This window comes from Myotis myotis, unplaced genomic scaffold (genome assembly GCF_014108235.1).
Source record: "Myotis myotis isolate mMyoMyo1 unplaced genomic scaffold, mMyoMyo1.p scaffold_m19_p_6, whole genome shotgun sequence".
NCBI classification, from domain to species: Eukaryota; Metazoa; Chordata; class Mammalia; order Chiroptera; family Vespertilionidae; genus Myotis; species Myotis myotis.
The window spans coordinates 21761959-21775814 of record NW_023416368.1 but is presented as its reverse complement, the minus strand read 5'-3'; the positions used below and the strand labels follow the sequence as shown (position 1 = coordinate 21775814).

Genomic DNA, 13856 nt, shown 5'->3' with positions numbered 1-13856 from the left:
CAGAGCCAGGATAGTTCCCTGTTTGACCACTGAGAGGCACTAATTTTAACCTCTGCTTCTGGGCCCTGTGCAGTACACCACCCATGCTGCTCAAAATTCAACACATTCAATGGCATCTGTGCAGCAAATAAAACACAGCACCTGCTCTGCCCCAGGTGCTGGTCTAGGAGCTGGGAGGGGCAGGGAGGATGCAGTGCAAGTACAACAATTGGAAACTGACCAGTGGGAAAGGAGGTAGTGAAAGAGGCCCCTTCTCCCCTCCAGCTCCTGTCTGTTTGTCCACCATATCTGTCTGTCCCCATGAACACTGATCTGTGGCTTTTCTCTCTTGCAGCCCCTCGGTCCCACTACCTGGCTGACAGTGGTATGTTCTGCCCGCCCTACCTTCAGCCCATGGTGTTCTGTAGGGCCAGAGCTGAGTCAGCTGCAGGTCCCCCATAGCTGTGATGAGCATATAACATGGATGTCCCAGCACAGTCCTTCTCTCCAATAGTCTACCCCATTGTGTTTGTCAGCTGGAGGGCCTCGATTTTTGGTTTTAGAACAAAGGTTGATGTGTCCAGTAGCTCCCAGAAGGAAAGGAAGAGTATGCATCTCTTCCACCCATGTGAGAGCTTACTTGTCTGGGTTTCGAGCTCACCTCCAATTCCAGGGCCTTTGTCCAGAGCCACCGTGTGGCCAGGACAGGAGTCCATCATAAGAAGGTAGATGTGTGAAGGACAAGGCCAGAAGACTGTATTAGTGGGCGCTTTGGGGGGACCTAGAATTCTGTCAGGCTGAGGCACCCCTAAGATTAGTCAGCTGCAAGCCTGGAGAGCAGTGGGAGGAGCTGGTGGCCTCAGCTATGACCCCTTCGCCCCCGGGGTTGGGGAGTAATATTGGCCATTTGCAGCCAGATGAACTCAGAGAGAGAGGGGACCCTAGCAATTGTTTTGCTCCTTCTTTTCAGATCCCCTCATCTCCAAGTCCGCCTCCCTGCCTGCCTACAGAAGAAATGGGCTGCACAGGGTAAGAGAGGCTATGTGGGGACATTGCCTCTGCGATGTTGGCAATTCCAGCATTAGCTCATTGCTGTGGTGCTTATGGTGATCACTTGGGGGTGGAACCTGGACAAAGGCCTTGGGGTGAGAGGTGGGTCAACTGAAGGAACCCAAAAGCAATGCTTGCTCTCCTCCCTGTGAGCCCTACGTGAAAAGGAGCCCCTGGGAGAGGCTGGCGAATGCCTGGCACTGTGCTAAGCACTTTACAAGCACTAACTCCTTCACCCTGCGAGGTAGTTACTGTGGAGGCACGGAGGGGAGGGGGTGACCTGCTCAGGCTCTCACACCCAGTAAGTGCAGAGCCAGGACTCAAGCCCACAGCCCACACCTGACTGCCTGCTCCACTTGCCTGGCATGGCTTGGAGCCCTCTGAGCTCTTTGATTGGCCTGCAACATAAAACCTTCCCAGAAACGTTAGTTTAAGAACCTACAGAGAATAAAAAATACGTCTTGTCAGCAAGAGGAGAGGCTGTGTGCCTGGACAGGTGACGGGGAAAGCAGCGACACTGAGATAGATGTTTATTAACTGAGCACATACTACGTGCCAGGCACTGTTCTAGGTGCTGGAGGTACCGCGGTGAATAAAGTGGCTGCTCCTGGGAGCTTGAGTTCTATTTGGGAAGACAGACAACCAGCAAGTAAAGGTGGGATCTGCAGTCAGGTGGTCCTAAGTGCTAAGATGGAACTCAAAGCATGGGGGTAAGGAGAGAAGGCGGTCAGAGGGGGATGGATGTAAGCCAGGCCTGAGGGCACAGAGGTTCTTGCTGCTTGAAGACCAGCAAGACCCATTCAGACAGAGGGACACACAGTGTCCAAGGCCCAGGGCGGGGAGGACACAGGGCTGGCATGGAGTGAGCATGAAGCCCGACAGGGTGTCAGTAGGGCCCTGCACGCTGGTAAGGGCTTCTGAGGGTTTCCAGTAACCGTGCTGTGTGACCTGGCTCCCTGCTGTATGAACTGGAGACGACAGAAGGACAGAAGTGGAGGCTGTACACCCGTTAGGCTACTTTAGGGTCGAGCATAAGAAAGGGATCTGAGCTCCACTGGAGCATGGCGGCTGGTGTTAATCCAGCTGTCCTGCTGAAGGACACAGGCCGTGTACTCTGCATGCTCAGAGCCTGGACATTTGCTCGCACAGCAGTTATTTATTTAAAGTATTTTATATGCATCAGGCACAGCTCTGGGTGCCTTGTGTATATCAGGGACCAAGCAAGACAAAAACCCCTGCCCTCAGAGCTTCCATTCTTGTAGGGACAAACAGAAAGAAAGTAGTAAATAGTAAACAAGTCAAATTATATGGAATGTAGAAGGTAGTAAGTGCTATGGGGGCGAGGGGGGAATGTTGAGCAGGAGAAGGGAGATCACAGACTTGGGGAGAGGGCAACAGCATTTTTGAATAGGGTAGATCTCATGAAAGAAAGCATGAGATGTAATTCACCAATAAATGAGTGTTTCCTGAGTGCTTATTATGTGCTGGGCCTGGGCACTAGAGATATGGCAGTGAGTTAAATGACCCCAACTGGAGACTGGGGCTTCTGCGAGGGCCCCACGTCCCACACGCCCTGGTCCATTTTCTGGAGATAGGTGAGTGCTTCAGGGAGGCAAAGTGAGCTCGCCTCAGGCCGGCCCTGGCTCTGTCTCCCCTGCAGACACCCAGCGCGGACCTCTTCCACTACGACAGCATGAATGCCGTCAACTGGGGCATGCGAGGTGAGTCACCGGGACTTCGGATGCACTGCTCATAGCTGTGACATGACCCCCAGTGAATGACTGCTACAGGCTCGGGCCCCACGCTGGGCTCTGTCCAAACCCCAAGTTCCCACTCCCTTTCACTTCCCAGTCCCTCCCTTTCCCACTCTTCACCCTCATCCTCTCAAATCCCTGGCCTTGGGTGACCTCCAGGCCATCTGTCCCATCTGGGTTCCCGGAGCCAATCCAGAGCACTGCTGTCCCGGCACGGCTGAGCCAGAGTTGCTGCCAGCGCTGCGTGCAGGGAAACACTCGGAGCCAAATGCACACTGTTCCCAGCAAAACTTCCGTGAGCTGTGGGCAGTCTGCCAGAGGCTCTCCCGCAGCCTCACCATCGTCAAGCAGGCTCCGGCAGGAGGGCAGCTCCTACAGAAATTTGGAGGGCCCCCAGGCGATGGAGGGAGGGTCTGTCCCTGTGCTTCAGACTCGTCTTATTTCTCCTCTAAATCTCTCAAAAGTCATTTTTTCCCCTAAAACCCTATCTCTGGATCAGCCCAACCCCTATCGCCAGCCAGCCATGGTACTCCTACTGGCCTTGATGTGAGATGAATTCAGCAAGGACAGGGTCTCTAAGACAGCGGCCAGTATAGTCTGCACAGCAAAGACCAATGTGTTTCCATTTTGTGTGTCTTTTCTCTCTACAGAGTACAAGGTAAAGGAGATGCACAGACCCGGGAGGTCCCTGAGACACTAGGACCTGCTACACTGGGGACCAGCAGGAGGATGACAGTGCTATCTACGCAGAAAATGGGGGCATTGATAAACAACCCCGATGGTCCTCTTAAGACCAGCATTTCCAGTTCCTTGGCCCACTTTCCCTAAATCCTTCCCTACGACTCTTGCCTCCTGAAATCAGACCATTCCCCATGGGCCTCAGAGACTGTCTGGAAGCTTCCAAATCACCAGATATGAGCCATTTACATTCAGGAGGCCTTGTGCCCACATTAATGTCGAACGCCACCACGCTTATCCCTTAGAAGATCAGGGGACGCTGGACCCTTGCCTTTTGGGAAAGGGTGGCTTAAGGCTACCAGGCAACCCCAGGGAAGGCAGACCCAGGCCTCTCTCCAGACTTGAACTTCTGGCTCTTTCTGGGTAGAGGAGGAGCCCAGACACAAAATGTGGCTGAAGGGACAAGCCCACCACCCTCACCCAATCTGCAAACTCCTACCCCCATCCTGTCTCCTTAGATCTACCCTTACGAGCTGCTGCTGGTGACCACAAGAGGAAGAAACCGACTGCCCAAGGACGTGGACCGGACACGTTTAGAGGTAAGTGTGGAAAACTGAGCAGGAGCCTTTGGGTTCAAAGGGATTCTAGCAGTTGCCTGGTCTCACCCAGCTCAGGAGGGGCCCAGGGAAATGAATGGCTTCAAGGTCACACAGCCTGTTGAAAAAGTAGAGGCTCTGTTCCCTGATGTTCTGTGCTGCCTCCTCAATTCACTCGGCCTCTGTGTGACACAGGCACAGCGTGTCCCACCTGCAGATGATGATGCTGCAGATGAAAGAAGCAGCTAGATTTGGCCCCTGCTCTCAGAGTCTGGTAGATAAGAAGAAAGTCAGCCCTGGTTTTGTGCAGGATTGTAGAGAAAACCAGTGTTGTAACAGGGGGGGACAGGGAGGCAGCACTGCAGAATTAAAAGCATAAGGAGGCCTCAAGTCAGACTCCCTAGGTTCCAACCCTGATCCTGCCATCCCTCAGTGGGCAGCTTGGCCAGGTGACCACGACTCTAAACCGTAGTTCTCTCCTCTGTGAGGTAGGGTGATTGCCATGCTTCCCTCCAGTTGCCAAGTGACACAATGAAACAAAGCCTTTAGTGTTGAGTCAGGCAGTGTCCTGCAAAGCAAGCACTTTGCCAGTGTGGGATTGCTCTTACTCAGAGACCACTAAGGCTCAGCTGGAGGAGCAGGCTTCCACCAAGAGGAAGGATTTGGCTGGCCTTTGAAAGTGGGCAGGTTTGGATGGGCAGAGAGAGGGAGGAGAACATCATGCAATAGAAACAGCATAGAAACAGGCACGGATGTGACCTGAGCATGGCGTTGGGCTTTCGAGCCATTCAGTACATTTGGCTTGGAGACTTATGCAGGAGCACCTTCTGCCCTTTCCAACCCAGGGCCTCTTCCTGCCTCTCCCTGGACTGCCCCTCCCTTCCCACTAGCCTTCTCACTCCTCAAGGCTGCATTCTAGTGATGCCTGTGCCCCAAATCTCCCCAAGCCTCCCCCAGAATGTGTCACTTACCTCTTCCTCCAGTCTCCACACCCCCCCCCCCCCGCCCTGTATCTAACGTATAGATCCATTTCCTCTGCCTGCCAAGACCGTGTGTCGTCTACCACATGGTCTAGAGTGGGAGGAGAAGCATATCAACCGCCTTGACCTGACAAAGAGGAATTCACCTAGAGTAGAGAGAGGGTTGGGGCAGTCGGAGGGGAATGCGAGTGAGTCCTTCCAGCCCTAGCATGTTGGGGTAGCAACGAAGAAACAGGTGATTCAGCCAACGGCCTCCTTTCACTGTCTGGCAGTGAGAGTGTCTTCCAGTGCTGAAGGGGACAGCTCCCAGGGCAGCTCCGTGACCAGCATTAAGGGATGGAAATGTTCATCCTGAAAACCAATTGCTCTCCTACACCCTCCAGGACGCACAGCCTTCCCTAAGCATCAGAACCACCCAGGGAGCTTTTTAAAAAACACCAATAGAGGGTCCGCCAGTCAAACTGCAGTCGGGGGAGGAACTCCGGCATCAGCGTTCAGAGACGCACGGGCACATCTAACGTGTTGCCTGAGCTGAGACCCCTGGGCCCTAGCCCCCTGTGCCAGTTCAGGAAGTGGACTGAACTAAGTCAATGAACCACTATAATTGCTACCAACAGGTCATCTCAATGACTCCAGTAAGTGTCCAGGCAGGATATATGCCATATATTTCTCTCTTTACACACAATTTTAAATTTTATTTTGAAAAATTTCAGAACTCCAAAAAGTTGCAAGAATAGCAAAATGAACATCTATCTACCCTTCACTTAAATGCCCCAATCATTGATATTTTGCCACATTTTAAGTGCCATATATTTCTAAATCTTAAAAGCTTTTGACAGTGTATCAAGTTTCAAGACTCTTTGTAAGGGAGGGAGAGCAGGCAGAAGGTGGGAAGCAGGGGTGGGTGGAGGTCCTGCCATGGAGTGCAAAGCAATGTTTTACTTTACAACGTATTGTTTTCATATAAGAAAGAGATGAAAGGACATTTCAGTGGGTGGATGAATATGAACAGTAGTGTTTTTCATTGACTAGCCTGAGGATCAGCCATCTAGATCATTTGTAAAAATATTAATAAGAGGATATACACCCTAATGTCTTGGCTATGCCCTCTTTTCCCCCAAAGGACAGAGGAGTAGCATTAGTCCATACACACTCCTAAACACAGAATGAATGCGTGTAGCAGGGATGTAGAAGGGTGAGGTCAACCTGGATGCATCCAGAGGCACTTAGGTGAAGCATAAGTCCCACCTGAATCCCAAGCCGGGGCAGCCTCTTCAATCAGACCAGCCCCGAGGTCCCTCCGAGGAAACCTTCATTCACACGTTTATCCATTCAACACCTATTCATCACATGCCTTCTGTGTGTCAGACACCATGCCGGGCACAGTGCACCCAGAGGAAACATACAGTGACCGCTCCTGCCTCTACCAGCCCCCAGCCTACACCTCACATCCTCAAGCTGTTTCCTCTCTGTCCCCTCCCACTTCCTTTTAGCGCCACCTGTCCCAGGAGGAGTTCTACCAAGTCTTCGGCATGACCATCTCAGAGTTTGACCGGCTGGCCCTCTGGAAGAGGAACGAACTGAAGAAGCAAGCCCGGCTGTTCTAGACAGAGGCTCTATAAATATATATGCACTTATATAAAGATATATGTAAAATCTCTATACTGGAGCTCAGTATAATCCCCTTGTGTAATGGGGCACGCTGCCTGCCAGGAGACTTGCTTTTCTGTGCTGTCAGGCAAGCCCACGTCATCAAAATATTTTTATGCTCCTTACTTTCTCTTTTCTAAATGTAATGGGGTTTGGGAAGGAATTTGAGGGGACGCCCATCCTTTTACTAGGGATCCTTTTTATACTGAAACATCTGTCCTAACTTGAGTCCCCCAAGGTCCAACCCTCCTTCCTAAAGGAGGTGCCTGAGGTCTCTTCTCTCTGCTTCTTAGCTCTTTTCTCCAGTCTTGAGTGTGGACGCTGACCATGCTGTTTCACATCTTATTGGCCCCAGAGGGGCCTTCCCCTGGGTGGATCCACAGCCACCTCCCAAAGTCACTGAGCACCTTTGAGAGCCCTGGCAGAATTTTCTCATCACCCACAATTAGGAGTTCGGTGCTCTCTAGGGGTGATGCAGTTAGAAGTGTGGGCCTCACGACTACTCCTCACAGCAGTAAACAGAGGTGGCCAGGGCCTTGGCCTCTCCTCAGCTCTTCAGTCCTCCTCCTTCTGTCCTTGATCCTAACCTCTCCCTGGTTCCAATCTATGACTCATGGTAGGAAAGGAAAAGGCGCTTCCTTTTCTTCCACCACTTCCAACTGGCCCCTCTGCCTGGCCCCTACCATGAGAACCAGAGAGAGGGAGTGGGAACTGGGAGCAGGAGTGGGAGACAGAGAAGGGCACCTGTTAGAACTGGAGCTGCAGGACCTCTTGGGGCCTCTCCCTCCACCCTGTCACTGCTCCCAGCACCCACTGACTCCTTCCCCCTTTGGAGGAGAGGCCCATTATTGCAGCCTGTATTCTTCAGCCTTACTACAATCTATGTGCCTGACAACTCAACACACCCAGGGCTAAGGTTCCCACCATAGCTCTAACCGACCAACTAGATAGACAACCTCTATCACCCCTCTCAAGGTAACAAAGGCCATGTTCCCAAGAAAGGTTCCTGGTCTAGGCCTGCTGGTCCCGGGGCTGGTAGGGCAACCCAACCAGGACCTGAATCCCACTACAAAGTGGGCCAGGTATCATAGGGGAAACCTTCTGAAGAATGGCTGCTCATGAGATTCCAGAATGAAGCACTGGCCCATCCCACTCACGAGCCTCCTGGATTTCCCCAGTGGCTGCTTTTCCTGCCTCCTTGCCTTCTGGAACGGGGTGAATGCTTAGCCTTCTCTCCTCCCCTTTCCAGACCTTCTATCCTGAGCTGGTAATGTTTGGTGGGGCCTGTTCCTTCCTGGAGATGCCTTGAGTCAGGCAATTTTGAGGTCATGGAAGGAAGGACGAATGCATGGAAATGACAATTACGACTCTCAAGAGGCTGGAGATGTGACATGGCAACTGTAGGACTGACTTCAATTCAACACACCCTCACTGAGCACTCACTATATACTGAGCACTGAACGGGGGAGGGAGGTGGGACGCTGGGACGATCAGCATGGGCCTGTCTGGGGGACGAGCCTACTAACAAGGCATGGACTCAACTGTGATGGATGTAAGGCGGAAAGTGATGGGAGATGGCATGAGAAAGTGTTTGTGACATTACTGAAAAGGCAGATGGCGGTGGGTGCAGACGAAGGAGAGTGTTCTAGAGGAGATTGCATTAGAGCAAAGTTCAGGAAGCATCTTTGTAAACTGGGAGGAGACGGTAACTTGAAAGGGTGAAAGGATGAGGGACCGGAAGGGAGGTCTATTAAGCTCTCATTTAAAACATCAACCCTCTCGGTTACTTCTCTTTATGGCCAATGTCTTTCAACTGTCCTGACCCCTCAGAAATGTCCCCAGCCAGACGCAATCATCGAAACTGCCTCATTGTCACTGGTTGAGAACTTGGCAAGATTTGAAGGGCTTTTGTTATTGTTGTTGGATATTTTTGTTTCCCATAAAGGCACATGATTTCAACCCAGACCTGTGTCCTGCTGTCGTTCGTAGTGGGAGTGGAAATGAGTGACATGGGAAGAGACTGAACCACACACACTTTTTTCAAAATAAGAGTCTCTTAGAGAGCAGCTCTCCCGTGGCCTTAGTTTCTCCTTCTGTAAAATAGGAAAATTTGATGAGGTCAGCATCACCCAGGTTGGGTCCTGCAGCACACGGGTCCTGCAAGATGGAAGAGGGTGTGCCAAGGACAAATAAGATTCTGTGATCAAACAGTTATAATAGTAACAGTTCCTCATTATTAAGTCCCAACAATGAGCCAAGGTCTGTGCTGAGGAATTTACATCTACCACCTCATTTAAGCCTCTGTCACAACCCAAGAGGTGGCCATTGTTCTTATCTCTGTCTCACAGATGAGGAAACAGTTTTGAGGATACATAACTACCCTGGTAGAGCCAGGGACCAATTCCAAGCTGCCTGCCTGGAGAGACCGGCTTATCTATCCACTCATCTCCGTCAGGATGTGTTCAGCTCCAGGAGAAGAGTGCCTTCTTAGAAACGGCTTGAACAATGAGAACACACATTGTCTTGCACAACCGGAAGTCCAAGGTGCACAGCTAGTCAATTAGGCAGCTCAGTGATTCCATCAGGAGCCGGGGTGTCGTTGCATCTCTTCACCATCCGCACACTGGCTGTGTCCTCAGGTGTGACCCCCTCATGTTTACGAAGGGCAGCTGTGACTCCAGCCATCATGTCCTCACAGAACCACATCAAAAAGCAGGAAAGAAGCTTCCCTTCGTGTGTCTCTTTTAATCAAAAACGGCAAGCAGGGACAGAAACAGGTTTGGCTCAGTGGACAGAGCGTCGGCCTGCGGACTGAAAGGTCCCGGGTTCGATTCCGGTCAAGGGCATGTACCTGGGTTGCGGGCACATCCCCAGTAGGAGATGTGCAGGAGGCAGCTGATCGATGTTTCTCTCTCATCGATGTTTCTAACTCTCTATCCCTCTCCCTTCCTCTCTGTAAAAAATCAATAAAATATTAAAAAAAAAAAAAAAAAAAAAAGGCAAGCAGGGGCCAGAACGTGCATTGGGTCTAGAACAGTGATGGCAAACCTATGACACGCATGTCAGAGGTGACACGCGAACTCATTTTTTGGGTTGATTTTTCTTTGTTAAATATATAAAAATATATAAATAAATATCATTTAAATATATAAAATAAATATCAAAAATAAGTCTTTGTTTTACTACGGCTGCAAATATCAAACAATTTCTATACGTGACACGGTACCAGAGTTAAGTTAGGGTTTTTCAAAATGCTGACACGCCGAGCTCAAAAGGTTCGCCATCACTGGTCTAGAAGGACACCTCTTATTCATTCAAACTTTGTGGAGATTGTCTGGCTTGCATGGTGGTTGCTGATATATCGGATGCAGGGAGGATCACTCTAAGCCAGCGGTTCTCAACCTGTGGGTCGCGACCCCTTTGGGTGTTGAACGACCCTTTCACAGGGGTCACCTAAGACCATCGGAAAACACATATATAATTACATATTGTTTTTGTGATTAATCACTATGCTTTAATTATGTTCAATTTGTAACAATGAAATTGGGGGTCACCACAACATGAGGAACTATATTAAAGGGTCGCGGCATCAGGAAGGTTGAGAACCCCTGCAGCCTAAGCCTTGCTACTGAAGTGTGCTCCCCAACCAGCAGCATTGGGGTCACCTGGGAGTTTGTAAGAAATGCTGTATCTTGTGTCCCTAGTGTTTTAATGAGGTAATAATCATTAATAATTCACATACATAGTGCAGTTTGAGAAGCACTACTCTCAACCACCATCCTTTTAGGGACAAGCGCAACACCATTTCGTGTCTAGGCTTAATGAAGTCCTAGAAAGGAGCCCGTTCCCCATGCATATAACCTTTTTGGACACTGGGGGGCAATCTTACATTAATAAATCAGAACACAAGGCGGGGGTGGGCGGGAAGAGCACAGAAGTCACAGGAGGTTAGAGTGTGAGGTCCACATTTGGCAGCCACGGAAACAGGCCCACTGAGTGAGCAGATCAGGACTACGCAGCGACACTGCCTCCGGCGCCGGTCGTCCTCACCGGGCACCGGGCACCGGGCACAGAAACGTGGGGACCGGCTGTGGAGCGTGTCAGCAGCAGCACTCGCCACCGAGCAGAGCCAAACGTGAAGCAGACGGGCTTAAAATTTAAAGAGAACAAAGCACCGCTAGAGTTCATAGCAATTAGCATGGCAGAATGGTGCCAGCTCTGTTAATGCCCCTGGGGAACTAACTTTTACATGCTTCATTCCTCATCAGACTTTGAGCTGCTAAAAACCTTGACTACACAGTGATAAACACCTGCTTTTATATCCACAGCTCGGAGCCGCTGCCAAGCCGTTCGGAGCAAGGCTCTTTTAAATCAATGAAACCCGGAAGCCCTGAGGATGACGGCCAGCCGCTCTTTACCACCCAAGGGCCCACTGGCTTCTTCACTGAGCCTGGTCCAGTCGGCACAGGGAGGGACACAGGCAGGGGAGCCCAGGCCTGCAGTCAGCCCCAGGGCTCGTCCTCTCGGCAAATGAGGGCCAGGTGTGCAGATGAATCAGGTCACCAAAGTCAAGCGACAACTATGCCCGTGACAGCAAGCGTTTCCTTCTCAGGGGGAAAGTGTCCCAGTGTTTCCCAAACTGCAGTCACTCAGACATCACCTTCACAATGTTCATAAGGTTATTTATTTAGTCGGTGCTGCTTATGTAATATTTTTATTTCAATTAATTCATACCCGACATGTCTATTTTAAGCTGATATTGAAATCATAGGTTTGTAAGGACTGGTTATATGTTTTAAATACAAATTTAGACAACTTCATCAAATCTTTAAACATGTTGGCCTGTGTAACATCTGGGTTTATCTCACATCCTCACCAGTAGTCTGAATTCCACCCTTTGGGAGGAGAGGACGTAGATTCCCTCAATTCTTCATGACGACTGGTCTTTGGAGAACCAAAGGGAAAACTAGCAGAAGGAGCCACAGAGAGAAGAAAACACAAGCTACTCTGACAATCGAACAGGGCCTGGGTTAACCCCGCCCACCTCAGGGAGCCAAGACCATCATGTACCACCGGTTGGTCCGGGGCATCATGCCAACAGAAGTCCCTGGCCCTTGCTAAGGTTTTTCTCTGGAGACACTGCCCATTCCTCTCCCCCCCCCCCCCCCCCACCCGCTGCTCTGGGGGTAAAGCCTTTGCCTCCACAGGCATCTTCCTGAGCTTCAGCAGGGACATTATAGCACGGCAACTGGACTCAGCCTCACAACCAGGCACTGGTTATATAGGCTGAATTGTGCCCGCTCCCAAAAATAACCCATATGTTGAAGACCAATCCCTTCTCCCCGCTCCCCCCACCTCAGAATGTGGCTGTATTTGAAAATAGGGCCTTTAAAGATGTGATTAAGTAAAAATGAGGCTGTCAGGGTGGGCCTTAATCCAATCTGACTGGGATCCTTATGAAAGCAGAATAGGGCACAGGGAGAGACACCAGGGTTGCATGCACAGAGGAAAGGCCACGTGAAGAAGCACCAGAGGGCAGCCATCTGCAAGCCAGGGAGAGAGTCCTCGGAGGAAACCAACCCTGCTAACACCTGCTCTTGTACTTCCAGCCTCCAGAACTGCCGGAAGATAATTTTCAATTGTTTAAGCCACCCAGTCTGTGGTAGTTTGTTATGACAACCCTAGCAAATCAATACAACACATGCAATTAGACTTGCAAAATAGGAATCAGAGCACTTATTTCATAGGGTGGTAAGGACAGAATGATGTGCTTCAGGGACAGTACCTGGCTGCAGGAGAGAGGTGCCTCTGACCCACAGCATCTCCCTCGTTCTTAGATCAAGTGGTTTAGCCAGACTGTCAGAGCCCCCTCTGGGCCGGTGCTGGACTACAGGGAGAGAGGCATGCCTTTGTGCCCTGGAACCTCTGCTACCAAGGCGTGCAGGCCTGCAGAGGTGAGGCCTTAGCCAGGTTGGAAGGGACCATGTAAAGATGAAGACTGAACAGAGGAAGGTGGGAGAGTGAGAGAAAGTAGCAACTACTCTGTTTGCATTCCTAGGGATCTGAGCTTGCCTTCAAGCCAACTTCACCCCTTCCACTCCCCCGTTACCCTCGGAGCAAGTAAATTCCCTTTTTTTTTAAGCTGCTTGGAGCTGTGATTCCATCACTTGCCACCAAAGGAGTCATGAAAGACACACTGGCTTCCAGAGCGAATTAGCACTGACAGTGGAGTCTGGCATGCATGCCTTTACTGTCCGTGTGAGGGAGAGTGATGACAATTTAAATAGTGCAGGCAGCTGCCCCGAGGGATCATGGGATGGGAGGGAAGACTTGCCAGGGCAGCCAAGTGAATACATATGAAGGGGTCAAAATCTGCCTCGGTCGGTCACTGAACGATGCATGTAGGACCTGGACCCAAGGGCCCTTTTGTTCCCAAAGCCCTCGTGTGGATACAAAAGAAGTGTGGCTGCCTCTCTAGCACACAGCCTTGCCCACCTGGATCAGGAGAAATTGTCCCAAGCAATGTGTCCTTCTGACAAAATGACAGCTCTATCAGGTGTTCCTGCAGAGAAGGGGGAATCTAGCAGAACCTAATGGTGTGATTTACAAAAAGTACCCTGCAGGGGGCAGCCTGGGTGTGTGGCGGGGACTTCAGTCGCCCTTACTATTTCCAGAATCATCGTCAGAGGAAACCCACCTTGATTACAGTAATAACTCACACTTCCACCAGTGGGCCAGGCCCTGCACTGAGTGCTTACGATGTCTCATTTAATCCTCCGGGCACTACTTTTATCCTCATTTTACAGATAAGGAAATTGAGCCTTTGAGTTTCAGAGCTGTAGGTGGCACAGCCTGAACTTGAACTCAGGGATGTCTCACTCTAAAGCCCATGCACGTGGCCACTGCACAACTCCTCCCTAAACAGAGGGATTTGGAGAGCGCTTCCTCTGTGCCAGGCGAGGCACCAAGCACTTTACTAGGCGTACCAGTTAATAATGCGGATTTTTTTCAATAGATGGAGTTACACATATGTTGATATATATGCGATTTGATATGTATGCTATTTTGTTGTATTGACAACAAGCTCAAAACTTCATATGTCAAATTTTCTGAAGGTGTTAACATCATAGATATTTTTACATTTAAAAATGTCGAATTTCGTGCCCAAA

General features: G+C 50.5%; 1 protein-coding gene across 8 annotated transcripts in view; it reads left to right on the top strand.

The window, feature by feature from the left end:
* ABLIM3 (actin binding LIM protein family member 3) overlaps window positions 1-8650 on the top strand; it is a 106114-nt gene extending 97464 nt beyond the window's left edge. For 4 of the 8 annotated variants that reach the window (XM_036312568.1, XM_036312569.1, XM_036312573.1 and 1 more), the window contains 6 exons: window positions 335-364; window positions 950-1008; window positions 2690-2750; window positions 3434-3441; window positions 3980-4060; window positions 6531-6644. In XM_036312568.1, coding sequence (XP_036168461.1) covers window positions 335-364; window positions 950-1008; window positions 2690-2750; window positions 3434-3441; window positions 3980-4060; window positions 6531-6644 — 353 coding nt within the window. Of the gene's footprint in view, window positions 1-334; window positions 365-949; window positions 1009-2689; window positions 2751-3433; window positions 3442-3979; window positions 4061-6530 lie in introns of all 8 variants that reach the window. The other 4 variants (XM_036312566.1, XM_036312571.1, XM_036312570.1 and 1 more) reach the window with 2 other exon arrangements.
* The last annotated feature ends 5206 nt before the right edge of the window (window positions 8651-13856 follow it).